Source organism: Trachypithecus francoisi, unplaced genomic scaffold (assembly GCF_009764315.1).
Source record: "Trachypithecus francoisi isolate TF-2019V2 unplaced genomic scaffold, Tfra_2.0 Contig00366, whole genome shotgun sequence".
Taxonomy (NCBI): domain Eukaryota; kingdom Metazoa; phylum Chordata; class Mammalia; order Primates; family Cercopithecidae; genus Trachypithecus; species Trachypithecus francoisi.
This window is the reverse complement of record NW_022680596.1, coordinates 127,882-153,849: the sequence shown is the minus strand read 5'-3', so window position 1 is coordinate 153,849 and position 25,968 is coordinate 127,882. Positions and strand designations below refer to the sequence as shown.

The 25,968-nt window shown below is 44.4% G+C and overlaps 1 protein-coding gene across 4 annotated transcripts in view; it reads left to right on the top strand.

Moving 5' to 3' along the window:
- The first annotated feature begins 272 nt into the window (after positions 1-272).
- LOC117083475 (zinc finger protein 254-like) overlaps positions 273-25,968 on the top strand; it is a 104,301-nt gene continuing 78,605 nt past the window's right edge. For 3 of the 4 annotated variants that reach the window (XM_033211162.1, XM_033211188.1, XM_033211199.1), the window contains exons 1-3: positions 273-462; positions 12,927-13,022; positions 15,710-15,864. In XM_033211162.1, the coding sequence (XP_033067053.1) occupies positions 15,823-15,864 (42 nt within the window). In that variant the 5' untranslated portion in view covers positions 273-462; positions 12,927-13,022; positions 15,710-15,822. The remainder of the gene's footprint in view (positions 463-12,926; positions 13,023-15,709; positions 15,865-25,968) is intronic. The other variant, XM_033211180.1, reaches the window with a different exon arrangement.

Genomic DNA, 25,968 nt, shown 5'->3' with positions numbered 1-25,968 from the left:
TCCTATGTTTAGTAGAGACGGGGTTTCACCATCTTGGCCAGGCTGGTCTTGAACTCCTGACCTTGTGACCCACCCGCCTCGGCCTCCCAAAGTGCTGGGATTACAGGCGTGAGCCACTGCGCCTGGCCTACCTGTTTTTCTGTTCACAAAACGCACTAATGCTGAGAGGAGGGCAGGGGGCGGGGGTGGTATGGGGAGAGTGCCTGTGCTTTATCCAATCATTGGCGCTGGCGCGGGAACCGCCCAATCAAGCGCACAGTTGAAGAGGGGGGCGTGGTTTCCGCCATTTGGCGGGGCCTTTGTTTGTGGCTCCCACCAGAGCTTGGGATCTGTCTCCATTCTTCTACATTCTTCACCTCGAGAGTCCTTGGTGACTCTGTGACTGCCTCTGTTGCCCTGTGATCTGCAGGTCGGGAGAGACGCACAGCTAAGATGCCAGGACATCCTGAAAGCTGGAAAAGGGTGAGCGTGCGGGGTTGGGGCATCCCGAGAGGAGAGAGCGTGCTGTGTAACCGGCGGGACTGGTCTACTCACTGCTCCCGGGTTTCCGACCTGAGTCCCTCCTGGCGCAGTTGCGCGCCAGGCCCCTCTAGCCGCAAGATGGCGGCTGGGCCCGCAGCCAGGACCCCCGCGTTCCGCCCGGTCCCTGCGGCGCCCTATCTGGAGCTCCCTGGGCAGCTCTGCACGCAGTCCCGAGTATTTCCCAGATTGTTCAGGCATGCCAGGCGGATCATCAGGGCAGAATCCTGACTCAGTGTGTTCGTGGCAGGAGCTGCCGTAGATGGGGCTCCCAAGTCTCTTTTCTTAAACATTTTATTTGAGACGGAGTCTGGTCCTGTCGCCCAGGCTGGAGGGCAGTGGCGCGATCACTACAACCTCCGCCTCCCAGACTCAAGCGATTCTCGTGCCTCAGCCCTCCGAAAAACTGGGATTACATACCTGCGCCACCATGCCTGGCTAGTTTTGTATTTCTAGTAGAGAAGTGGTTTTGCCATGGTGGAAGCTGGTCTGGAACTCCTGTCCTCAAGTGATCCACCCGCCTCTGCCTGACCGGGAAATAGAAATCTGAACTCAGTGACTCCAAGCTAAGGATAGTTTAGTTCTGCCTGCAGAGCCTCCCCTGCAGATGTCCCAGCTGCTCACAATAACCATGGACAGAGCCTTTATGCTTAGAGAAGCTACAGGGCTCAGAAAACCTATAAATCCACAGGCAGACGCAGTTGGGATTGGCACAAAAATGGAGTTGGGAGGCTCTTTCTGGGAATAGAGTTGTTATTGTTCTGAAGTTGTTTCTAGATTTTGTGACATATGACAAATTTAGATTTAGGTAAGTAGGGTTTTTTTTTTTTTTTTTTTTTTTTTTTGCCAGAGCCTCATTCGGTCACCCAGGCTGTAGTACAGTGGCACGATCTCGGCACACTGCAACCTCTGTCTCCCAGATTCAAGCGATCCTTCCGCCACAGGCTCCCTAGTAGCTAGGACTACAAGCAGGTGACCCGACGCCTAGCTAATTTTTGCGGGGTTTCACCGTTTTGGCGAGGCTGTTCTCCAACTGTGGACAAGAGGTGATCCACCCACCTCGGCCTTCCAAAGTGCTGGAATTACAGGTGTGAGCCATTGTGCCTGGCAAAAAGTTACTTCATTTTTTTTTTTTTTTTTTTTTTTTGAGACGGAGTTGCTCTTAGTCGCCGAGGCTGGAGTGCAATGGTGCGATCTTGGCTCACTGCAGCCCCCACCTCCCGGGTTCAAGCGATTCTCTTGCCCCAGCCTTCCGAGTAGCTGGGATTACAGGCACCTGTCGTCATGCGCAGCTTAATGAAGTTACTTAATTTTAAAGGAATATTGCAACAAGGGGAAAGCACCAGCTATAAGATATTGAAGAATTTTAAAGGTTAGAGAGAAAAGGACTTTCTTTCATAAGGAGAAGAAAACAAAGTCAGAAAAAAAGTGGGAAGGGGAGGGAGAGATAGAACATGGTGAAAGCAGATGCTAGATTAGGGAATATTTTACCCAGAAGTCAGCCTGGTTTTTTTTGTTGTTGTTTGTTTTTTGTGAGATGGGGTCTCGCTCTGTTGCCTAGGCTGGAGTCTCGCTCTGTTGCCTAGGCTGGAGTGCACTGGTGCGATCTCCACTCACTGCAGCCTCCGCCTCCCAGGTTCAAACAATTCTCCCACCTCAGCCTCTCAGGTAGCTGGGATTAAGGCACACCACCATGCCCAGCTAATTTTTTGTGTTTTTAGTTGAGATGGGGTTTCACCATGTTAGCCAGGCTGGCCCAGAACTCCTGACCTCAGGTGATCAACCCTCCTCGACCCTCAAAGTGCTGGGATTACAGCCATGAGCCACCACACCTGGGCCAAGTCAGCCTGTTTTTAAGAGGAACATAGACCGGGTGCGGTATTTTTAATATAAAAATACAAAATATTAGCCAGGCTTGGTGGCACGCTGTATTCCCAGCTATTCCGGAAGATGAGGCAGGAGAATAACTTGTATCTGGGAGGTGGAGGTTGCAGTGAGCCGAGATTGGACCACTGCATTCTAGCCTGGTGACAGAGCCAGACTCGGTCTCAAAGAAAAAAGAGGAACATAAAGGGGTTGTGGTTGGGTCAAAATTTGGGAGCCTGAGGAAAGAAAGAAACCTAAGCAAAGTTTGATTAACAGGTATTTTGTTCTGACTACTAAAAACAAATGTATTATTTAATTGTTTGTAAGGCAAAAAAAGTAGTAATTTAGACAGTCTGTGGCTTCATGATATCAAAAATAGCAAGGGTGTTTCTTTGCAGTAAGATGCTCTTGAAAAACACAAAGGTTCAGGAATTTCTTTAATCACTGCTCTTACCTGCCCACTTCATCTTCTACCATGAGTTTTCTTTGCCCTGTATGTTTCTTACATTTAGCTTTTCCTGACTTGTATCTTTTATAACAAACTGGTAAATGCAAGTATAATGTTTTGCTAAGTTCTGTGAGTAGCTGTATCATTATTTAACTTGAGAAGATTATGAGAGCCCCCAATTTATAGGAACTGGCTCAGAAGTATAGATGAGCCCCTAGGAATTGTGACTGGCATCTGCAGTGGTGGCAGTATTGTGGGACTGAGCCCTGAACTTGTGGGGTCTATGCTGACTCAAGGAGGTATCAGAATTGAATTAGTAGACAACCAATTGGTGTTGAAGAATTGGTTGCTGTTCAGCAAACTCCACACATTTGTTGTCAGAAAAAGAATATCATAGATGTTTGAGCTGGAGGAGACTCTTAGTTTCTCTGGCAAGGGGAACTCTTTTCTCCTGTACACAGGCTGTCACAGTGCACATTGTCCTGTGATTCCAGATCTCTTCCCGGGGAGAAAGGGGACTGCATGCTTGGAAGAAAAGAGTTCTGAAAACAGACTCCCTGCCCTCAACCTGTTACCACCAATGATTTCCACCTACTCATGAACATACCTGCTAGGAATGGGTGTGGCCAGAACCTTCACAAAACAAGAGGACTTGACCTGAGGAATGACTCTATAGTGCCTTTGCCTCTAAAATTTCTCACCAAAGAATTTACACAAGTGCCTCGAGAACTCCTGGATTATTCCTACCACAAACCCTGAACCTGAAGCAGCAGCCTGGTCTCTCTATCACCCTGGGCTTATGGATTACCAATCATAATCTCATCCACCTGCATGGACACAGGAATATGTCAGAACATAGCCCTGCCTGAATCAGTATCTATAGCATAAACCAGTCTTTCCAGCTACCATGCACTGTCCCCTACTCATGGGTCCTTGATAGCCCCTTTCCCTCTTCTGTCTTTTACTTTTCTACAAACCCTTTCTGATGTACACAGTGTGCCTCAGGTGCCTGAATCCAGCACCTACTGGGAGTCAGATGTCCATGAGTTCAAAATTATGGCCCTAGACCTGGCTGTCATAAGAACAGATAAAAATTAGAAATACAGGCTTTATCCTTGAAAGTAAAAGATTTTTCTCTTTCCTTTTCTTAAAGGATTTACTTTAGAAAATTTATTTATTTATTTATCTATTTATTTGAGACAGAGTCTTGCTCTGTCACCCAGGCTGGAGTGGCACAATCTCAGCTTACAGCAACCTCCACCTCCCAGGCTCAAGCAGTTTTCCTGCTGCATCCTCCCAAGTAGCTGAGATAACAGGCATGCGCTACAATGCCTGGCTAATTTTTTTTTATTTTTTTATTATTTTTTTTGAGACGTAGTTTCACTCTTGTTCCCCAGGCTGAAGTGCAATAGTGCGATCTCGGCTCACCACAACCTCTACCTCCCTGGTTCAAGTGATTCTCCTGCCTTAACCTCCTGAGTAGCTGGGATTACAGGCTCATGCCACCACGCCCAGCTAATTTTGTATTTTTCATAGAGATGGGGTTTCTCCATGTTGGTCAGGCTGGTCTCAAGCTCCCGGCCTCAGGTGATCTGCTTGCCTTGGCTTCCCCAAGTGCTGGGATTATAGGCGTGAGACATCACACCCAGCCCTAATTTTTTGTACTTTTAGTAGAGGTGGAATTTCACCATGCTGGCTGGGCTGGTCTCAAACTCCTGACCTCAGGTAATGCACGTGCCTCGGACTCCAAAAGTCCTGGGATTACAAGCGTGAGCCACTGTACCTGGCCAGAAAACTTTTATATAAGTCTTTTCTGCCTACTTGGAATATATACAAATTATTCTAACTGCTAAGTAGGCTTTTTGTCAGTATTTTTGACTCAGGACTGTCTGTTTTTAGAACCTAGGAATCATTTATTTAAAATGTAAATAGCAAAGAAAAGAGAGCTTTATTCCATTTTCTGTTGGAAGATAGGAGTTTACCTTTAGCACAGTCCTAGCTCTAAGTTTCACAACTACTTCTCATGAAGACATAAGTTTATTTTTCCTTTAAATATAGCCAATTAGCAACCAGAGAAGACCTCCAGTTTTTAGGTGAATTTAAGATAAACTGTATGTGACAAATGGTGCTGTCAAGTCTTCTACCTGAGAACTAATTATGGTAGCTATTTGCAATTGAGTGTCTTTGCAATTTCTTAGCAGTTTGCTTATAATGCCTTTCACATTCTGGTGTAATTCCGTAATAAAGTTTTTTTTTTTTTTTTTTTTTTTCTGTTCTCCAATTGTGGATAATTTTTCTGAGGTTTCAGATAATTCTTTTTATAATTATGTTTCTCTAAGTTTGTCCAGAATTACTAAACAGGATATGAACACATAATGTGCCCACCATGCTTCATTCTGTATGGACCAGTCACAACACACAATTGTGCAATTGGGCTTCCATTCACAACACACAATTGTTCAGTAAAGTGCACACTGCCCTCAAAGTCTGCAGGCAGAATGGCCTTTCTTCGTATTTGGGATCTACAATCGTTAATAGCATACTTTTACCAGATTTCTACAAAAATTACTATAGGGCAACAATTAACTATTCCAGCTCTCTTTCCATGCCCCTGGCATCTTCAGATGTGAAACTCTTTCAAATACCATGTGGCCTGAAAACCCAACCAGGTTCACACATTTGCATTGAGTAAGCCTGAGAATCTAAACATTTTGCTTATTCTCTTGTCCAAATGCCTATGCATGTGGTAAGGGTGCCTTTGCCTTGCTTTTCTGCCTTCCTAAACCTAAATCTGCAGTTCCAAATTTTGAGTCCAGCTAATAGGGTTTTCCAGTATGTGTTGGTGCAGTCTTCATGTGGGGATTTCTCCTGCACTTTTCCTCTCCTTGCTGTAACACAATATGGATCCAAGTTAATGGTACCTAGAATCCACACATAAGGGCTGAAATCCACCTGGGATTCACAAGACAGAGCCAGGCTTTGGATCTTGTCCAGTGAACTTTTAAGATTGTATGAGTAGCTCCTGGTGTAAACTGAATCTGGTGGCACAATCTCTAAGAGTGAAGAAGCACCTTTGCAGAGGGAAGTCAGGGGCACAACTGTCTAGAGCCATGAGTACAACCCCATTTCCTATGTGTGAATTGTATTACTGGAGAAAGTTGTTTTTTTTTTTTTTGTTCTTTTTTAAGTGAGATAGAGTCTCTCTCTGTTGCCGGGCTAGAGTGCAGTGGCGTTACCTCAGCTCACTGCAACCTCTGTCTTCCAGGTTCAAGTGATTCTGCTGCCTCAGCCTCCTGAGTAGCTGGAATGACAGGCATGTGCCATCATGCCCAGCTAATTTTGTATTTCTAGTAGAGACGGGGTTTCTCCATGTTGGTCACGCTGGTCTCGAACTCCTGACCTCAGGTGAAATGCCTGCCTCGGCCTCCCAAAGTGTTGGGATTATAAGCGTGAGCCACTGCGCCTGGCCAAGAAAAGTATTCTTGTCCTTGTACCCAACAGTTAGCTGAACAGCTATAGGTAATATCAGATCAGGATCAAGAATTAGAGGCAGTTTCATTTTTATTTTTTAAGTTTTTGTTATTTGTGATTTTTTATTATTTTTTGAGACGGAGTCTCACTCTGTGGCCCTGGCAGTGCAGTGGTGCAATCTCGGCTCACTGCAAACTCCACCTCCTGGGTTTAAGTGATTCTGCTGCCTCAGCCTCCCAAATAGCTGGGATTACAGGTACCCACCACCATGCCTGGCTAATTTTTTATTTTTAGTAGAGATGGAGTTTCGCCATGTTGGCCAGGCTGGTCTCGAACTCCTGATCTCAAGTCATCTGCCCACCTCAGCCTCCCAAGGAGCTAGGATTATAGGCATGAGCCACCGCATCTGGCCAGCTGTTTTAGTTTTTATTCTGGCCCCACAGAGTCAGGCTGAGTCTCCTCTGTTTGAATAACTTTTGGAGCATCAACCCAGAGCCACTACAGACCCTTTCACTAGCGCCTAAAAGTCTGAGGCATTTGGGGGTGTCCTGTGCAGACTGGGGTCAGGCTGACAACAGAGTCCAATCTTCTTCCTCTTATCTCAAAGAAGAGTGAGTAATCCAGGGCTTGTTTCTCCCCTCATGGAATATTCTTATTTGACATCCAAATGGGAGTTGCTCTCGTTTCCTGATACTTGGGTGAAGAACAAGTAGGAGGTCTGGAGGCTCAAATTGATAGGTTAAACACATTACTTTTATTATTATTATTATTTGCCATTAGAAGAACAGGTGAAACAGTCATGGACTCTACTATTCAGGAATTATTATTCTAGAGCCAATAAATACATGGTTGAATTAAGAGTAATGTGATCAGAATGAAGAAGGGAGTTGCACAGAAGACTTGGGCTTTATTTGGGACACTGCTCTTATGTTGTGAGTTCTGATGTCACCACCTGAAGGGACATCATAGACAGAAGAGTTGATACAATTATTTCTGTTGCTTTTCCCTTGTTAAGAATCATTTCTAATATAGTTTTTATAGAAAGTACTACATGTTTTGGTTAAATCGGTTGTTAGTGTGTCATGCAGAATAGAGATGAAGCTTAAACCATTAAAATCAGAAAAATTCTGGGAGTCAAGCTCTTGTTGGTCCAGCTTAGAAAAGATAGAACACAAAATAAGCCAGCAGCATAGAGATAAGAAGATGAGGGCCAGCTCCCTGCCCCAGCCCTATCCAGACCTACCCTCTTTGAGCCTTGTCCAGGTCTGACCCACACTGAAATCTCCCCTCACAGAACCAATTAGAGGAGATGAGACTCCTGTTTGGAACAACTATTGGATCTGCAGAAGTGTGAAACAGGTGTCTACCCTTGGTGTCTCTTCAGAGCTGGAGCTCACAATTTTTCCAAACACAAAAGCAAATAAATGGGAACAAAGGAGTATACATTTGGAATCTTAATGTCTTTCTTTCTCAGTGAAACCAGTGCTTACATTTTACACAGCAACCTGTTTTACACTTCTGCAGATCCAATAGTTGTTCCACAGTCATGAGAAAGTAAATAGAAACACAACAATTAAAAGTCTCTCTACTTACGCCTTCCTTTCTATATCCCTCCCATCTATGTGTATTTAGCTTTTATAGTGATAGGGAAACCAGAAGAAATAGCCTAAGCCGTCATCTAAATCCTACTGGGAATTATGAGACACTTAGTACCCACCTTTCAAAGTTTTTTGAGGCCTAGCTGACACCATGCGAGTTTCCCAGCACAGTATATTATAGCATACTTGGTGAGCACATAGTACAAGCTCAATAAACACCATATTAATGTATGTGTACATGTTGTTATTCAAATGCAGATGTAGACATTACTACATTCTCCAGCCTTCTGTAAACTTTAAAAAGCTGACGAAGCATGTGATTCTCTGAGACAGTGACTTGTGGTCTTCACTATAACAAAAAGTATTTGTGTTGCAATAAAGGTATTAGATGTAAGGGACTCTGTGCTATGCCTGCTTTCTCTGAGTGCTGGAGAGCAACATCAGTATTAACAGGGAGCTTTCAATAAACAAGCTAATTTCTGGACCCCTCCAAAACCTGCAGAATCACATTAGTTAGAGAGTGGCTTAGAATACCAAATGAGCTATGTGCACATCGAAGCTTGAGAAGCAATGGTCAGCTAAGTGGTTCTTAGCCCAGGCTTCCAGTTAGGTTTGAAGAAATACCAGTACCTGTGTCTTCCCTACAGGTTCTGTTTTTTCATTATTAGATTCAGATTAGTATTTACTTTTCCCTCCACCAATATCATAGCAGTAATTATGGGCCCATCTGTGCATTGGCCTCTGGATCCAATTTGTCTAATTACAGCTTACACTAACTTTATTCATCTGGCTAAGGTGTTTTCTGACAAGTTTCTTCTCTATAAAGATATTTTTCTCTTTATTATGAAATGAGTACCTTGGATGGATAGGTTTCCTAAGTGACGTTTATAAATTGTCACATTTAATCCAAAAACTCTGTGTCTTTTTCTTTTTAGGTTTTTTTGTTTGTTTTTTGCTTATAGCTTGCTTTAGAGAACAAATGATCTGTATTTGTTGACTGTAGATATCAGCTTTTGAAACTGGAAGTTCTAAAAAAGGCATTAGTTTTGTAGGTTTTTATTTTATTTCATCTTTATTTTACAAGCATGCACTTTATTTTTTGTATTTTCAGAGAAAGAGAACAAAAATAATATATAACTAATATATCATCTTAAAAATCTAAAATATAATGTGGCACATAAAGCCAAAAAAATTTTTTTTGTTTTTTTTTTTTGAGATAGAGTCTTACTCTGTCACCCAGGCTGCAGTGCAGTGGCATGATCTCAGCTCACTGCAACCTTAACATCCTGGGTTCAACCAATTGTCCTGTCTCAGCCTCCCGAGGAGCTGGTACTACAGGTGCATGCCACCACGCCTGGCTACTTTTTGTATTTTCACTAGAAATGGCATTTCACCATATTGGTCAGGCTGGTCTCAAACTCCTGACCTCAGGTGATCCACCTACCTCGGCCTCCCAAACTGCTGGGATTACAGGCATGAGCCACTGTACCAGCCAAAGCAAAAAAATTTTAAAAAACACCTGATTCAGTAACAATAGCTCTTAATTTAGTTTATATCATTAAATGTTTTGATCTTCATCCTTGTTTTAGGAAACACAAAAAAGCATACACAGAAAGGCTTATAATTTTTATACAATTTAAAATATTTCTTAATTTCATTTAAACAGAAATGTTCTACTCTCCCACTTTTCATGTATACATAGTTACCATTTCTATGGGTGTATGCATAAAATGTAAGCATCATTTGATCAATTTTCTGTTGTTGCCTTGTTTATATTACTCAGTTATGAAAACTGCTCTGGATGTTGTTTTACAGTTATCTCTGTGTATTGGCTCATAAGTCCTTTTGAGATAAATTTCAAGTCAGATAAATAGGGGCAAAATACAAAGCTCGGCTGGGAATGGTGACTCAAGCCTGTAATCTCAGCACTTTGGGAGGCTGAGGCAGGCAAATCACGAGGTCAGGAGTCTGAGACCAGCCTGGCCAACATGGTGAAACCCCATCTGTACTGAAAATACAAAAAATTAGCTGGGCATGGTGGCGGGCGCCTGTAATCCTAGCTACTCAGGAGGCTGAGGCAGGAGAATTGCTTGAGCCCGGGAGGCGGAGGTTGCAGTGAGTCGAGATTATACCACTGCACTCCAACCTGGAGACAGAGCAAGACTCCATCTCAAAAAAAAAAAAAAACAAAAAACAAAAATAGCACTCAAAAATGTATATTCTTTTATTGATTCCTGTTTAGATTTTGTTTTATATGTACATATTTCTGCTAGTTTTGTGGATCTTATATTATTCTATTTCCACAGAATTAGAGAATATATTTGAAATATTACTGTGTTTAAAAGTATCCTATTTAATAACTCAGGTTACTCATAAGTCAGAACCAGTTCTTCTCTTAACTTTTTTATTTCATCTTGGGTCAAATTAGGAACTCTATCCTTCACTGCATGATCAATGTGTTATTTATTTTTGTTACAGAAACTGTTGACATTCAGGGGTGTGGTCATAGAATTTTCTCTGGAGGAGTAAAAATACCTGAATCCTCAGCAGAATATGTATAAAGATTTGATGTTAGAGAACTATACATACGTTGTCTCTGAGTCGGAATAACTTGCCTTCAAAATATCTAATGTCTAATAACTGTGATACCCTACTTTGTTTTAACCCGATTGTCTCTCGTAGCTGAGAGAGCTGGACAGAGTCCATTTTAGTTTCTTCGCTTGCAGCCCCCTTACCCCACTCCCTTACGGACATAACTAGTGAAAGCTGACTCCAAACACATCCAGGAATACACTTACTGATAAGATACTGAGGCAAGCTGTACCAGCAGCTCCTGGGAATGCATTCGAAGCCCCTGGGTTTATCACTTTGTGATAATTTAAGCCCCTGCACCTGGAACTGTTTATTTTTTCTGTAACTGTTTCTGTAACCATTTATCTTTTTTTTTTTTTTTTAGGTAAAATAAACTTTAATAGAGCAAAAAAATTTACAAGAGATAAAAGGTCACTACACAATAATAAAAGGAATCCGTTCACCAAGAACAGATAACTTTTAATCAATATTCACCCAGTCACACAGTCTCAAAATACATAAAACAAAAAAATGCAAATAATGACAAGAAGAACCAGACAGATCGACCAACAGAACAGAAGACTCAACCATATCTCTTCATAATCTTTAAATCAAGCAGGCAAAAAATCAGTAAGGATATAGAAGTTTAAACAATGTAACTAACATACCTGATGTGATGAACATACATAGGACACTACATCCCCAGATGGAGAAATTCATATTTTTTTCAAGCACACACTAAAAATTTATAAATATTTACTTTATAAAGGGCCGTAAGGCAATCCTCAACAAATTTCAAAAGATGGCTACTATAGATCACGTTCTCCACCTACAATGCAATTAGATTTAAAAATCAATAACAAAATAGTTACATAAACCTTGTGTATTTAGAATTTAGGAACTTTTTTTTTTTTTTTTGAGACGGAGTCTCGCTCCGTCGCCCAGGCTGGAGTGCAGTGGCCGGATCTCAGCTCACTGCAAGCTCCGCCTCCCGGGTTTACGCCATTCTCTCGCCTCAGCCTCCCGAGTAGCTGGGACTACAGGCGCTCGCCATCTTGCCCGGCTAATTTTTTGTATATTTTAGTAGAGACGGGGTTTCACCGTGTTAGCCAGGATGGTCTCGATCTCCTGACCTCGTGATCCGCCCGTCTCGGCCTCCCAAAGTGCTGGGATTACAGGCTTGAGCCACCGCGCCCGGCCTTTTTTTTTTTTTTGAGACGGAGTCTCGCTCTGTCGCCCAGGCTGGAGTGCAGTGGCAGCGATCTCGGATCACTGCAAGCTCCGCCTCCCGAGTTCACGCCATTCTCCTGCCTCAGATTCCTGAGTAGCTGGGACTACAGGCGCCCACTATCGCGCCCAGCTAATTTTTTGTATTTTCAGTAGAGATGGGGTTTCACCGTGGTCTCGATCTCCTGACCTTGTGATCTGCCCGCCTCAGCCTCCCAAAGTGCTGGGATTACAGGCATGAACCACCGCGCCCGGCCTAGAATTTAGGAACATTTTAACTCACGGGCCAAGGGAAATCACAGTAGGAATCAGAAGAAAATTATAATTAAACAAAACTCATAGGATGTGTCTTAAGCCTTACTTGGAAGGAAATGTATAGCTTTGAAATGATTATATTTTAAAAAGCTGCAAGTTAACAAGTTTATCTTTTTAACGTTTTGCCTGTTCTGCTTCTGTAAAATTGCTTCAGCTAGGCTCCCCCCTCCCCTTTTAGACCAAGGTATAAAAGGAGATCTAGCCCCTTCTTCGGGGCTGAGAGAATTTTGAGCACTAGCCGTCTCTTGGCCACCGGCAATAAAGGACTCCTGAATTAGTCTCAGAGTGTGGTGTTTCTCTACAACTCGCTGGGTTACAACACAACAAGGGCTTTATTTCTTTCCTTTTTAGAATGTCTCCTTGGGAGGTAGTGCTTTGTCTGGGTGAATTTCAGAGTTTTGCTTTCAGGAAAAAAAAAAAAAAATTGTAAGTTTGTTGATGTAGAAAAAAATCTTCCTAGTGTTTCCAGCCCTCCCCCTTAGTTTTGATTCATCCAAACTTGAAGCTTAGAAGTTAAGGAGGGAAGGAAGGGAGGAAGGAAGGAAGGGGGGGAGGGAAGAAGGAAGGGAGGGAGGGAGGGAGGAAGGGAGGGAGGGAGGAAGGGAGGGAAGAAGGAAGGGAGGGAGGGAGGGAGGAAGTGAGGGAAGAAGGAAGGAAGGAAGGAAAGAAGGAAGGGAGGGAGGGAGGGAAGGGAGGGAGGGTGGGAGGGAAGGAGGGAAGGAAGAAAAAAAAAAGAATTTCTAAACTTAAAATACTTCCTACATATTCTAAAGAAGCTGATGGGAAACAGTATTTTGGGGAATAATTTTAAAAATCTCATATAATGTTCCCTTTTCTCTACTGAGCACAGTACTGAGCTGGAAATTACAGATCTTCCAGCATGAGTCATCTGACTTTTTATTAAAAAACAGGTCTTGCCATCTCTAAGCTGGACCTGGTGACTTTTTTGGAGGGAAAGAAAGAGCCCTGGACTGTGAAGAGTGAGGAGACCATAGCTGCACAGCCAGGTAAGTGGGAGTAAAGATGGTAGGTGGCCTGGGTGAGAGGTTCGAAGGTCAAGAAGCCAGATTTTTTTTTTTTGTCTTCCTTTATTTTGTTATAATATATATGTGTGTGCAGATCTGTTTTATGTACAACAATTGATTCTATCAGATAATCAGACCAAGGCATTCCACTGGTAATTTTCCCTCAAATCAATTCACGTGAAATTAGATATTTATGCACTTCCTGGGCTATCAAAACTTGAGATTTCATTATCAACTTTAGTTCTGAAGCCATACACACAATTCAAAATATACATTAACTAGGTTAAATCAGTAAAAGTGGGCCGGGCGCGGTGGCTCAAGCCTGTAATCCCAGCACTTTGGGAGGCCAAGACGGGCAGATCACGAGGTCAGGAGATCGAGACCATCCTGGCTAACACAGTGAAACCCCGTTGCTACTAAAAATACAAAAACTAGCCGGGCGAGGTGGCGGGCGCCTGTAGTCCCAGCTACGCAGGAGGCTGAGGCAGGAGAATGGCGTAAACCCAGGAGGCAGAGCTTGCAGTGAGCCGAGATCAGGCCATTGCACACCAGTCCGGGCGACAGAGCGAGACTCCGCCTCAAAAAAAAAAAAAAAAAAAATCAGTAAAAGTGGGCTGAAAGAAACCACAGGATTCAAACAATGAAACCGTATATTTTGTTTGCATGAGAGTCACAATGTGGACAGCAAGTGCTTCACATATCTCATAGCTCTTCAGGGTAGAGGGAGTGGCTTCTGAACATCTAAGGTCATTGCATAGCAGGTGGGCAAACAGCTGGTGTGGCCTCCTGGAGGCTTCAACCAGCGCTAATTTCTTCTCTGCCTCTCTTTTTGTAGGTTCTGTTTTTTCATCTTTCTTCTTTCCTCTTTTTTTTTTTTCCCTTGTGATAGAGTCTTGCTCTGTTGCCCAGGCTGGAGTGCAGTGGTGCAGTCTCAGCTCATTGCAACCTCTGAATGCTGTGATCAAGTGATTCTCATGCTTCAGCCTCTGAATAGCTGGCATTACAGTCGTGCACCATGATGCCCGGCTAATTCTTTGTATTTTTTAGTAGAGACAGGGTTTTGCCATGTTGGCCAGTCTGGTCTCGAACTCCTGACCTCAAGGGATTCTCCTGCCTCGGCCTCCCAAAGTGCTGAAATTACAGGTGTGAGCCACTGCGCCTGGCCTTCTTTCCTATTTTCCTATTTTTTTCTCCCTTTCTGTCTCTTTCTTTCTGTCTTTCCCTCTATTTCTCTCTTCCTTTTTTTTTTTTTTATATTTCTCTCTTTTTGTTTCGTTTTGATTTTTTTTCCTTGTAGAACTTGGTTTCTTTTTTCCTTTCTACCTTTCTTCTTTCCTTCGCTCCTTTCCTCCTGCCTGTTTTCTTTCTTACTACATGAGCATGCCATCATGCCTGGCTAAATTTTTTATTTCTTGTAGTAGAGACAAGGCCTCGCTGTGTTCTCAGGGCTTGTGTCAACAGCTAGTTCTTCCATTTCAGCTTCCCAAAGTGTTGGGATTATAGGTTTGAGCCACCATGTTCTGCCCACTTTTATTTTCTTCTTTTTCCTTTTCATTCTTCCTTTTTTTTTTTTTGCTCTCTCTCTTTTCTTGCTTGCTTGCTTGTTTCTTTCCTTCATTTCTTTCTTTCTTCTACATTTTTCTTTTTTTCTTTTTTTTTTTTTTTTTGAGATGGAGTTTCACTCTTGTTGCCCAGGCTGGAGTTCAATGGCACGATCTCAGCTCACTGCAACCTCCACCTCCCTGGTTCAAGTAATTCTCTTGCCTCAGCCTCCTGAGTAGCTGGGATTACAGGCATATGCCACCATGCCCAGGTAATTTTGTATTTTTAGTAGAGATGGGGTTTCTCCATGTTGGTCAGGCTGGTCTCAAACTCCTGACATCAGGTGATCCGCCCAGCCTCAGCCTCCCAAAGTGTTGGGATTACAGGCATGAGCCACTGCGCCGGCTCTTTTTTTCTTTTCTTTTCTTTCTTTTTTTTTTTTTGAGGCGGAGTCTCGCTCTGTCGCCCGGACTGGAGTGCAGTGGCCGGATCTCAGCTCACTGCAAGCTCTGCCTCCCGGGTTTACGCCATTCTCCTGCCTCAGCCTCCCGAGGAGCTGGGACTACAGGCGCCCGCCACCTCGCCCGGCTAGTTTTTGTATTTTTTTTAGTAGAGACGGGGTTTCACCGTGTTAGCCAGGATGGTCTCGATCTCCTGACCCCGTGATCCGCCCATCTCGGCCTCCCAAAGTACTGGGATTACAGGCTTGAGCCACCGCGCCCGGCCTCTTTTTTTTTTTTTGAGATGGAGTCTCGCTCTGTCGCCCAGAGTAGGTGGGAAGCTCTCAGACTTAGTTGCCAGAGGGATGGCTTTGGCCGTGAGCGCCACACATGGCTGGCAGGGTGGACCCAGTGGCTTCCTAGTCAGGCTGTCATGTGACCAGATGTGGGCTGCAAGCTGTGGCCAGTACTTGAGGCTGCTGGCCTCACGTTTGGGTTGATCAGAGATTGAAAGCTTAGGAAGGAAGGCCGGCGGACTTAGAGGCCGGCCGCTGAGGTGGGCCACCTTGGGGGGAATAAGTTTCCAATGGGGACAGCTTCAGGCCGCGAGTGCCACACGTGGCCTGTAGGGTGGAACCAGGGGGCTTCTGCCTCCGCCATCAGCTGGCTTTTCCTTCTGGCCACCAGGTCTACAGGACGTAAGCCACAAGCGTAGGACTTGGTCACCAGCTTAAAATGTTTAAGATGGACCAGATGGCTCTCGCCAGTGCAGTACCGCTTAGGTCCAGCAGAGAAGTTCAATGATGGTTCACTGTGCCCTCCACCTTCCTGGACTCATGCAGGTGATCCTCCCATTTTGGCCTCCCAAATAGCTGAGGATCTGGGGATCGTTCTGTTTGTTTGTTTGTTTTCTAGCCCCACTTTGAGTTTGTTTCCACAGTACATTGAGTTCTGTAGGTTTTTGTTTTTTGCGTTTTTTTTCTCTCTCTCATGCTCCTTCCTGTATACTGAAGTTGCTGTTGTTTTAGATTTCTTTCATCCAAGCTTAAGTACAGTTACCTGATCACAGCTCACTGCAGCCTCGACCTCCCTGGGCTCAGGTGATCCTCCTGTCTCAGACCCCCTGTCTCCTTAGTAGCTGGGACTAAAGGTATACGGCACCACACTGGCACATTATTTTGTATACCTTGCTTTTTATTTTTGTAGAGATGGAGTTCCATCATGTTTTCCAAGCTGATCTCAAACTCCTGCAGTCAAGCAATCACTTGGCCTCAGCCTCTCAAGGTACTGAGCTTATAGGCGTGAGCCACCATGACTGGTTCTCTCTCTCTCTACCTACCTACCTACCTATCAATCAATCAATCAATCATCTATCTATCTCTTTTTTTTGTTGTTGTTTTTTAAGAAGAGATGTGGTCTTACTATGTTTTTCAGGCTCTGGTATTTTATATATATATATATATTTTTAAATTTAATTATTATTTTTTAATATAGGTGTTGTCTCACCATGTGGCCCCCAGGATAGTCTTAAACTCCTGGGATTACAGGCATGCGCCACCATGCATGGTCTGGTCATATTTTTGATGTGTTGATTCTTTCCAGTCCAGATGTATAATCTCATCCCTGAACATGTCTGACGGTGTGATTATGACATATGACTTTACCCAGCAACAGAGTAAGTTGATGCTCCCTCCTGAGCCCAGCCCACAGAAAGGATTGTGACATATCGTTGGACCCAGAATTGAGGTGATGTAACTATTCCACTGCCCTGGCACTGCCCACAGAAGACATTGTGACATATCGCTAGGTCTTGTACCCAGGTGGTGTGAATCTTCTCTCCAGCCTTGGCTCTTCCACAGGGGGCATTGTGTCATGTCGCTGGGCTCCACACGTAGGTTATGTGACTCTTTTGCCTGTGCCCTGCCTATGTGGCCCATTGTGACATATTGCTGGGTCCAAAACCCAGGTGATATAACTCTACTGCTTAGGCCCTGCCTACAGAGGACATTGTGACATATCCCTGCATCCATCACACAGGTAATGCAGTTCTCTTCTGCTTGGCCCCAATTCACAGAAAGGATTGTGACGTATCACTGGGCTCAGCACCTGGCTAACATGACTTTTCTCCTCTTCCTAGGTTTTTGCTCACAGGGGATATTGTGACATGTCACTGGGCCTAACACTAAGGTGACATTACTCTTTTGTCATGGCACTGCCCTCAGAAGGCGTGGTGATGTATTACTGGGCCCAGAACAAATGTAATATGGGTCTCCTGCCTGGACCCTGCCTACAGGGTGCATTGTAACATACCTGGGGCCCTTTGACTATTTTATTTATTGTATTATATTTTATTTATTTTAATTTTGTTTTTGAGACAGAATCTCACTCTGTCACCCAGGATGGAGTGCAGTGGCGTGATCTCTGCTCACTTCAACTTTTGTCTCCTGGGTTCAAGTGATTCTCCTTCCTCAGCCTCCAGAGTAGCTGAAACTATAGGTGTGTGCCACCAAGTCCAGATAACTTTTGTGTTTTTAGTAGAGACAAGATATCACCCTGTTGGCCAGGCTGATATCAAACTCCTGACCTCAGCCGATCTGCCTGCCTTGACCTCCCGATGTGCCGAGATTACAGATGTGAGCCATTGCTCTTGGCACCTATTGACTATTTTATGTGACTCTTCTCTCTTACCTGGACATTGACCAAAAAGAGATTGTGACATATCTTTGGATGCAGCACCAAGGTGATGTGACTCTCCTCTCCTGCCTGGGCCTTGCCTATAGAATAGAGAGTGACTTACTGCTGAATGTAGCATACAGGTGATATGATTCTTCTGCTGACTCCCAGAAGTCACTGTAACATATGTCTGGGCCCATCACTGAGACTGTGTGACTCTCTTCTCATTGGGACCTGTCCACAGTGGGGATTGTGGCATATTGCTTGGCGAGGCACCTACATTATGTGACTATTTATTTACTTTTTAAGACAGAGTTTCACTCTTATTGCCCAGGCTGGAATGCAGTGGTGCCATCTGGGCTCAGCTGGGATTACAGGCATGCGCCACCACGCCTGGCAAACTTTTTTTGTATTTTTAGTAGAGATGGGGTTTCTCCATGTTGGTCAGGCTGGTCTCCAACTCCCAACCTCAGGTGATCCGCCTGCCTTGGCCTCCCAAAGTGCTGGGATTACAGGCATGAGCCACTGCACCTAGCTTCGATATGACTCTCTTCTTATGCCAGGGCCCTGCCCACTGGAGTGATTTTGACACATAGCTGGGACCAGCTCAAATGTTATGTGACTACACACTTCTTCCTGAGCCCTATCCATGAGGGGCGCTGTGTCTTATCTCTGAGACCCTTAATCCCTTAATTAGGTGATATAATTCTTTTTTTTTTTTTTTTTTTTTGAGACAGAGTCTGGCTCTGTTGCCCTGGCTGGAGTGCAGTGGTGCGATCTTGGTTCACTGCAACCTCCGCCTCCTGGGTTCAAGTGATTCACTTGCCTCAGCATCCTGAGTAACTGGGATTATAGGCACACATCACTATAGCCAGCTAATTTTTGTATTTTTAGTAGGGACGAGGTTTCACCATGTTGGCCAGGCTGGTCTTGAACTCCTGACCTCAAGTGATCCACCTGCCTTGGCCTCCCAAAGTGCTGGGATTACAGGCATGAGTCACCACAGCCGGCCCATGTAACTTTTGTTTGGACCCTCTCCTTGGGATATTTTGACATATTGCTGGGCCCAGAATCTAAGTGATGTGACTCTTCTCTGCTGTTCCATCTCTGCCCAAAAAGGGATTGTGACATACCACTGGGTCAAGAACCTAGATGAGGGACTCTCATCTCCAGCCTGGGACCTGCACACATTGTGTGTTGAGACATATCACTGGGTCTAACACCTAGGTAATGCAACTCTCCTGCATGGGCCCTGCCCATGGAGGTATTATGAAATATCTTTCTGTTAATCACCTAGGTGATGTGACACTCCACTTCTACCTGGGAACTGCCAAAAAACGTACTGGGCCCAGCACCTAGGTGATGTGACTCTTTTCTCATGCGTGGGCTCTGTGAACTGGGGTGTTTATTGCATATAGTTGGGCCTAAACCCGAGGTGGTGTGATTCTTTTGTTTTGCTGAACTGTACTCATAGAGAGCATTTTGACATATTTTGGGGCCCATAATTTAGATGATGTGACTCTCTTGGATGGGCCCTCCCCGAAGTGGGTACTGTGACATATTGCTGAGCCCATTATATAGGTGATTTGACTCTCTTGCGTGGGCCCTTCACATAAGGGGTAGTGTGACATATTGCTGAGCGCACTACATAGGTGATGTGGCTCTTCTCTATGGTTTGGGCTTTGCCCAAGCAGGGATTGTGATGTATTGCTGGACTCACCACCTATGTGTTGTGACTCTCTTCTTCTGCCTAAGCCCTGCATGCATTGTGTGTTGTGACATATGCCTGGATTCAACACCTAGGTGATACAACTTTATGGCATGGGAACTGCCCACCGAAGTATTTTATCATCTTTCCATCACTTAGATGATGTGATTCTTTTATTTTTCCTGTTTCTGGCATATTTTGGGTATAGTGACATATCATTGAGTTTAACACCCATGAAATGGGAGGCTTCTGCCTGAGCCCAGCACATAAGTAGCCTTGCGACATGTCTTTGCATCCATTATCTAGGAGGTTTAACTCCCCTTTTTGCCTGCACCCTGACCACTGGGAAGATTGTGGCAAATCACCAGACTCAGCAATCAGGTGTTGTGTTTTTCCTGCCTGCTCCTTGCCCACAGATCATTGTAACATATCACTGGGCCTAGCATCCAGGTGATGTGACTCTGCTGACTGTATTCTGCTTTCAAGAGGAGATTGTAACATATCCCTAATCGAACACCCAGGTGATGTGACACTTCTGCCCTGTCCCTGCCCTCAGAGATGATTGTGACATATCACTGCCCCAAAAGGCGGGTGAGGTGAATCTTTTGGTTAATCCCTGTTCACTGGTGGATTGTGATGCATATTATCCAAACTTACAGGTGCAATATGACTTTCATACCTCTAAACAACCAATAGCAGATATACTGTCTCTCATAGCCAGGGTCAGGAAAATGAGTAATGTCTTGGGTTTCTTCTTTGTATGAAGATCATAAAGAATTCACACTCTCTCACATACTGTGTAAAGTTGTCAAGAGGTAAAGAAAGTGTCCTAACAGAACTCAGCACACAGGGGAGGTTGTGACACTCATATGCATAGCCTGCCAACAGTAGGCTGTCATCCTTCCACATAAACACAGCTCACTGTTGAGGTTCTGAATCTCATATGCAGATGCAGTTGAAAGTTAGAAAATTAAATCTCATGTTAATTCGGTCCATAGAGAGGTTAGTGTCTCTGAGACCAAGATTCAGCACACCTGTGAGTCAGTGACTTCACTGAAACGACACAATTTGCAGGAGGGACTGAAGTTCCCATACACAAATCCAGACCATCATTGAGATTGTCACTCATGTACTTAACACCCAACATACAGAGGGTATTATGTTTCATACCTAGCACTAAGAAATATGTGAAATTTTTAATCTCATACCTTGACCTTAATTCAGGTGTGTTTGTGACATACACCTTTTTTTAGCACCTGAGTAATTTGACTCTACTGCCTGAGCCAAATGTACAGATGGGATTGTGCCATATTTCTGGACCCAACATTTAGGTGATGTGAGTCTATTCTCTTTTCTTAGTGCTTTCCACAGAGAACACTGAACATATCACTGGGCCTAGTACCCTGGTGATGATGTGACTTTCCTCTACTTCCTGGGCTTTTCCTAAGAAGGGATTGTAATATATTGCTGGGTCAGAACCTAGGTGATGTGACTCTCCTCTGCTGCCTGGTTGCTCTTGTACATTATGTATTGACATGTGGCTTGTTCTAACACCTCGGTGATGTGAATCTCCTGCATGGGCCCTGCCCACAGAAGTGTTATAACTTATGTTTTCATTTATCACCTAGGTGATGTAATTCTTCTGCCTGGGCCCTGCCAAAAGGTACGATTGGGACATATCACTAGACCCAGCACCTAGGTGATGTGATTCTCCTGTTTTCTCTGGGCCTCAAATATTTTGGATAATGTAAAATATTACTAGGTCCACTACCTATGGGATCACATGCTCCTGCCTGGGCTCTGCCCACAGGGACCTTGTGACATATATCTACATCCATGACCTAAAAGGTGGCACTTCTTGCTTGTACCCTGCCCTGCACAGGAAAGATTGTGACATATCCCTGGAACCAGACACCAGGTGATGTGGTTGTTCTGCCTCTGTCTTGCCCCCAGAGAGCATTGTGACATAGTGCTGAGCTCAGCACCCAGGTGATGTGACTCTGTTGCCTGTGCTGTGCTTTCAGGAAAGAATTGTAACATCCCTGGCTGAGCAGCCAGGTGATGTGACACTCCTGCTTGGTTCCTTCCCTCAGGGAAGATTGTGAGATATCCTTGGCTGAAATTCCAGGTGATGTGACTCTCTTGCTTACTCCCTACCTACAGGTTAAATGGTTACATATACTGTAGTTGGTTTATAAGTGCAATGATGACTCGCATACCTCAAGTCAGCTATTAGAAGAAATAGTGTCTCTCATAGCTTGCCTTAGATAAATGAGTCACAACCTTGGTCTTCTCTTTTTATGAATGTCATAAAGAATTGCCACACTCCAACATATCATATAATGCCCTCGAGTGTTACAAAGAGTGTTATCCCAGGTCACAGCATAAAAGTGAGATTGTTTCTTATATTCACACCTCACCAACTATTAGGATTATCACCCTCACACAAGGAAAGAGCCCATGGCTGAAGTCTTGACTCTCAAATGCAAACAGAATCTCAAATGCAAACACTGTGCACAATTGGAATTGTGACTGTCATATATGAGCCTCCAGTCACAGTTGAGATGGTGACACATTTCTAAACTCAGAGCATGGCTGATGAGGACTCTATTCTCTAAACCCAACAAACTAGAGACAGGTTGACTCTAATACCTAGGCTTAGGGCCACAAGTATGGTCATGGGTGCTTACAAACATGATTTAAGAGTAAATTGTGCCTCTCATTTATACTGGATGAAGACCTTGAGTAGTATAGACAGTGTACTAACCAGGCGCTGTGGCTCACGCCTGTAATCCCAGCACTTTGGGAGGCTGAGGTGGGTGAAACGAGGTCAGGAGTTTGAGACCAGCCTGACCAACGGTGAAACCCCGACTCTACTAAAAAATACAAAAAATTAGTTGGGCATGGTGGCGGGCCCTGTAATCCCAGCTACTTGGGAGCCTGAAGCAGGAGAATCGCTTGAACCCGGGAGGTGGAGGTTGCATCGAGTCGAGATCATGCCACTGTACTTCTGCCTGACTGATAGTGCGAGACTCTGTCTCACAAAAAAAAAAAAAAGAAAAAAAAAGGAGTGTACTAACAACACCCAGCACACAGGGGAGATTTTCGTTTTTTCTTTTTCTTTTTTTGAGATGAAGTCTCACTCTGTCACCCCAGCTGGAGTGCAGTGGTGTGATCTCAGCTCACTGCAACCTCCGCCCCTGGGTTCAAGTGGTTCTCCTGCCTCAGCCTCCTGAGTAGCTGGGATTACAGGCACATACCACCATGCCCAGCTAATTTTTGTATTTTTAGTAGAAAGGGGGTTTCACCATGCTGACCAGGATGATCTCAATCTCCTGACTTTGTGATCTGCCTGCGTCGGCCTCCCAAAGTGCTGGCATTATAGGCATGAGCCACTGCAGCTGGCCTGGAGATTTTTACTGTCATATGAACACCTATCGAACAGTATACATCATCATACTCTCACATAAACAGCCCACTTTTGAAGTTCTGGATAGCACATAGAGAAAGCCAAAGGTGGAAAAATTGACTCTCATATATGGATCCAGTCCACAGGTGAGTTGGTGACACTCAGAGCAAGATTCAGCATACCTATGAGGCTGTGACTTCACTAATTAGACAAAGTCCACAGGAGGAGTATAGGCTCTCAGGTACAAATTTAGTTCACTGTTGACATTGTAACTCCTGTTCTTAGACACAACATATAGGAAGGGTTAACCCCCTTTACCTAAAACTGGAACATGTGTGGGATTGCTAATTTCATCCCTGCACCTTCCCACAGGTTTAATTGTAACATTTTTCTCTGCCCAGCACCTGAGTGATCTGACTCTTGCCTAAGACCAGCCCACAGATGGAATAGTGACATATTGCTGAACCCAGCACTGAGGGGATGTGATTCTATTTTTCTGCATTGGTGCTGCTCACAGGGGCCATTGTGACCTATCACTGGACCTTACACTTAACTGATGCGAGTCTCCTCCCCTGCCTTGGCACTGCCCACAGAAGGCATTGGGACATGTCTCTGGGCCCTATACCCAGGTTATGTGACTCTCCTGCCTGTCCCCTGACCACATAAGCAATTGTGACATATTGCTGGGTTTGACACCCTGGTAATGTAACTCTACTGCCAAAAAGGAGCATTGTGACATATATTTTCACACCTCACCTTCATGATATGACTGTCTTCTACCTGATGCATGCTCACCAGGGGAGTTTGTGATATATCATGTGGCTCCGTACCAAACAAGTGTGATTCTTCTTCCATCGTAAGTTCGGCTGGCAAGGGAGATTGAGACATATTGTGGAGCTCTATGCCAATGTGACATTACTGTTTTGCCTTGCCCTGGACCTCAAAAGGTATTGTGACATATTGCTGGGCCCAGCAACAAGGTGACATGAGTCTCCTGTATGGACCATGACAACAAAGCATTGTGACATATCTTTAAGAGCATCAACTATTTGATATGACTCTCCTTTTCTACCAAGGCTTCCCCACAATGAGAGATTGTGATGTATCTTCTTGCTCAGAAATCAGGTGATGTGTTTCTCCTGTCTGAGCATTGCTTACAGGGAGCACTGTGACATATCACTGGTCTCAGCACCCAGGTGATGTGACTCTACTCTCTGTGCCCTGGTTTCAGGAGGAAATTTAACATATCACTGACTGAGCACCCAGGTTTTAACTCTTCTGCCTGGTACCTGCTCTCAGAGAAGATTGTGCCATATCCCTGGCCTGTTACCCAGATGATGTAACTCTCCTGCTCACTCCCTATCCACAGGGGAGATTGTGACATATGTCTTTGCTCAGATCATAGGTATGATGTTGGCTCTCATATCTGAAATCAGCCAATAGGAGACATACTATCTCTAATATATGTGGGCTTAGGTACATGGGTAAGATTCTCACTCTCCCCTTTGTAGAAAGGTCAGAGAAAATTACACTCTCTCATATATTGTATAAAGCCCTCAAGTGGTACACAGAGTGTCATAACGGCTCTAGAAAACAGATGAGATTGTGTTTTATGTATGCACACTTTGCCAATTGTTAAGATTGTCACCCTCATCCATGGATAGAGCCTACTAGAGAGATCTTAAATCTTACATGTGGATGCAGCGCAGAGTTGAAACTGTGACTGTCATATGTGACCATCAGGCAACAGCTGAGGTGGTGACTCATTAGTAAGCGTAGCTTAGAGGCAGTTGACAACTCTCATATCTGGACCCAGTCATTATAGAGGTGTTAACTCTCATATCTGGGCATAGAGCCACAGGTACGATCATGGGTCCATACCAGCACAAATGTCTCCCCATCACAAAAGATTGCGACTCTCATGGGAACCTTATAAATTCCTCGGTTGGTAAAGAGAGTGTTCTAACTAGGCTCAGTGTACAGTTTAGGTTTTGACACCCACGCACACCCAGCCGACGGTAAAGATTATACTCTTTTCATATCAACACAGTCCACTGGAGGTTCTGAATCTCATATCCAGAGATAGTTGCAAGTTGGAAAATTTACTACTATAAGTGAATCTAGTCCACAGTTAAGTTAGTGACTTTCAGACCAAGATTGAACACACTGTTAGTCTGTGATTCCACTAAGGTGGCACAGCCAGTAAAAGGGATTGAGTCTCTCATTCAGTGATTCAGCTCATTCTAAAAACTGTGACTTGTGTACTTAGATTTAACATGCAGGAGGTGTTGACTGTCATACCAAGAACTGTGGTATATACAGGATTGTTAGTCTCATCCTTGGTCTTTCCTTCAGGTGCGATTTTGACACACTTCTGCCCAGCAGCTGAGTAATGTGATTCTTCAGAATTGGCCCAGCCTACAAATAGGATTGTGCCACACTGCTGGACCCAGCACCTAGATGATGTAACTATTCTCCTGCCTTGGTGCTATTTGAAAAAGACATTGTAGCATATCTCAGAGCCTTGCACCCAGGTAATAATTGTCTCCTGTCCTGCCTTGCTGCTGCACACAGACGCAGGATGTGTACAGGATTGTTAATCTCATCTTGGACCTTCCTGCATGTGTGACTGTGACACATGCCTCTGTGTAGAACCCGAGTGAGTTTACTCTCCTGCCTGGATTTAACCCACAGATGGAATCGTGACATATCGCTGGACCAGAAACTAGGTGATGTGACTCTATTTTCTTACCTCTGTGCTTTCCACATTAGGCATTGGGACATATCACTGAGCCTTGCATCCAGGTGATGCAGGTGATGGGAGTTTTCTTTTTCTTTTCTTTTTCTTTTTTTTTGAGACAGAGTTTTGCTCTTGTTGCCCAGGCTGGACTGTAATGGTGCAATCTCGGCTCACAGCAACCTCCGCCTCCTGGATTTAAGCAATTCTCCTGTCTCAGCCTCCCAAGTAGCTAAGATTACAGGCATGCGCCACCATGCCTGGCTAATTTTTGTATTTTTAGTAGAGACAGGGTTTCTCCATGTTGGTCAGGCTGGTCTTGAACTCCTGACCTCAGGTGATCCACCTGCCTCGGCCTCCCAAAGTGCTGGGATTACAGTCATGAGCCACCGTGCCTGGCCAGTGATGGGAGTTTTCTC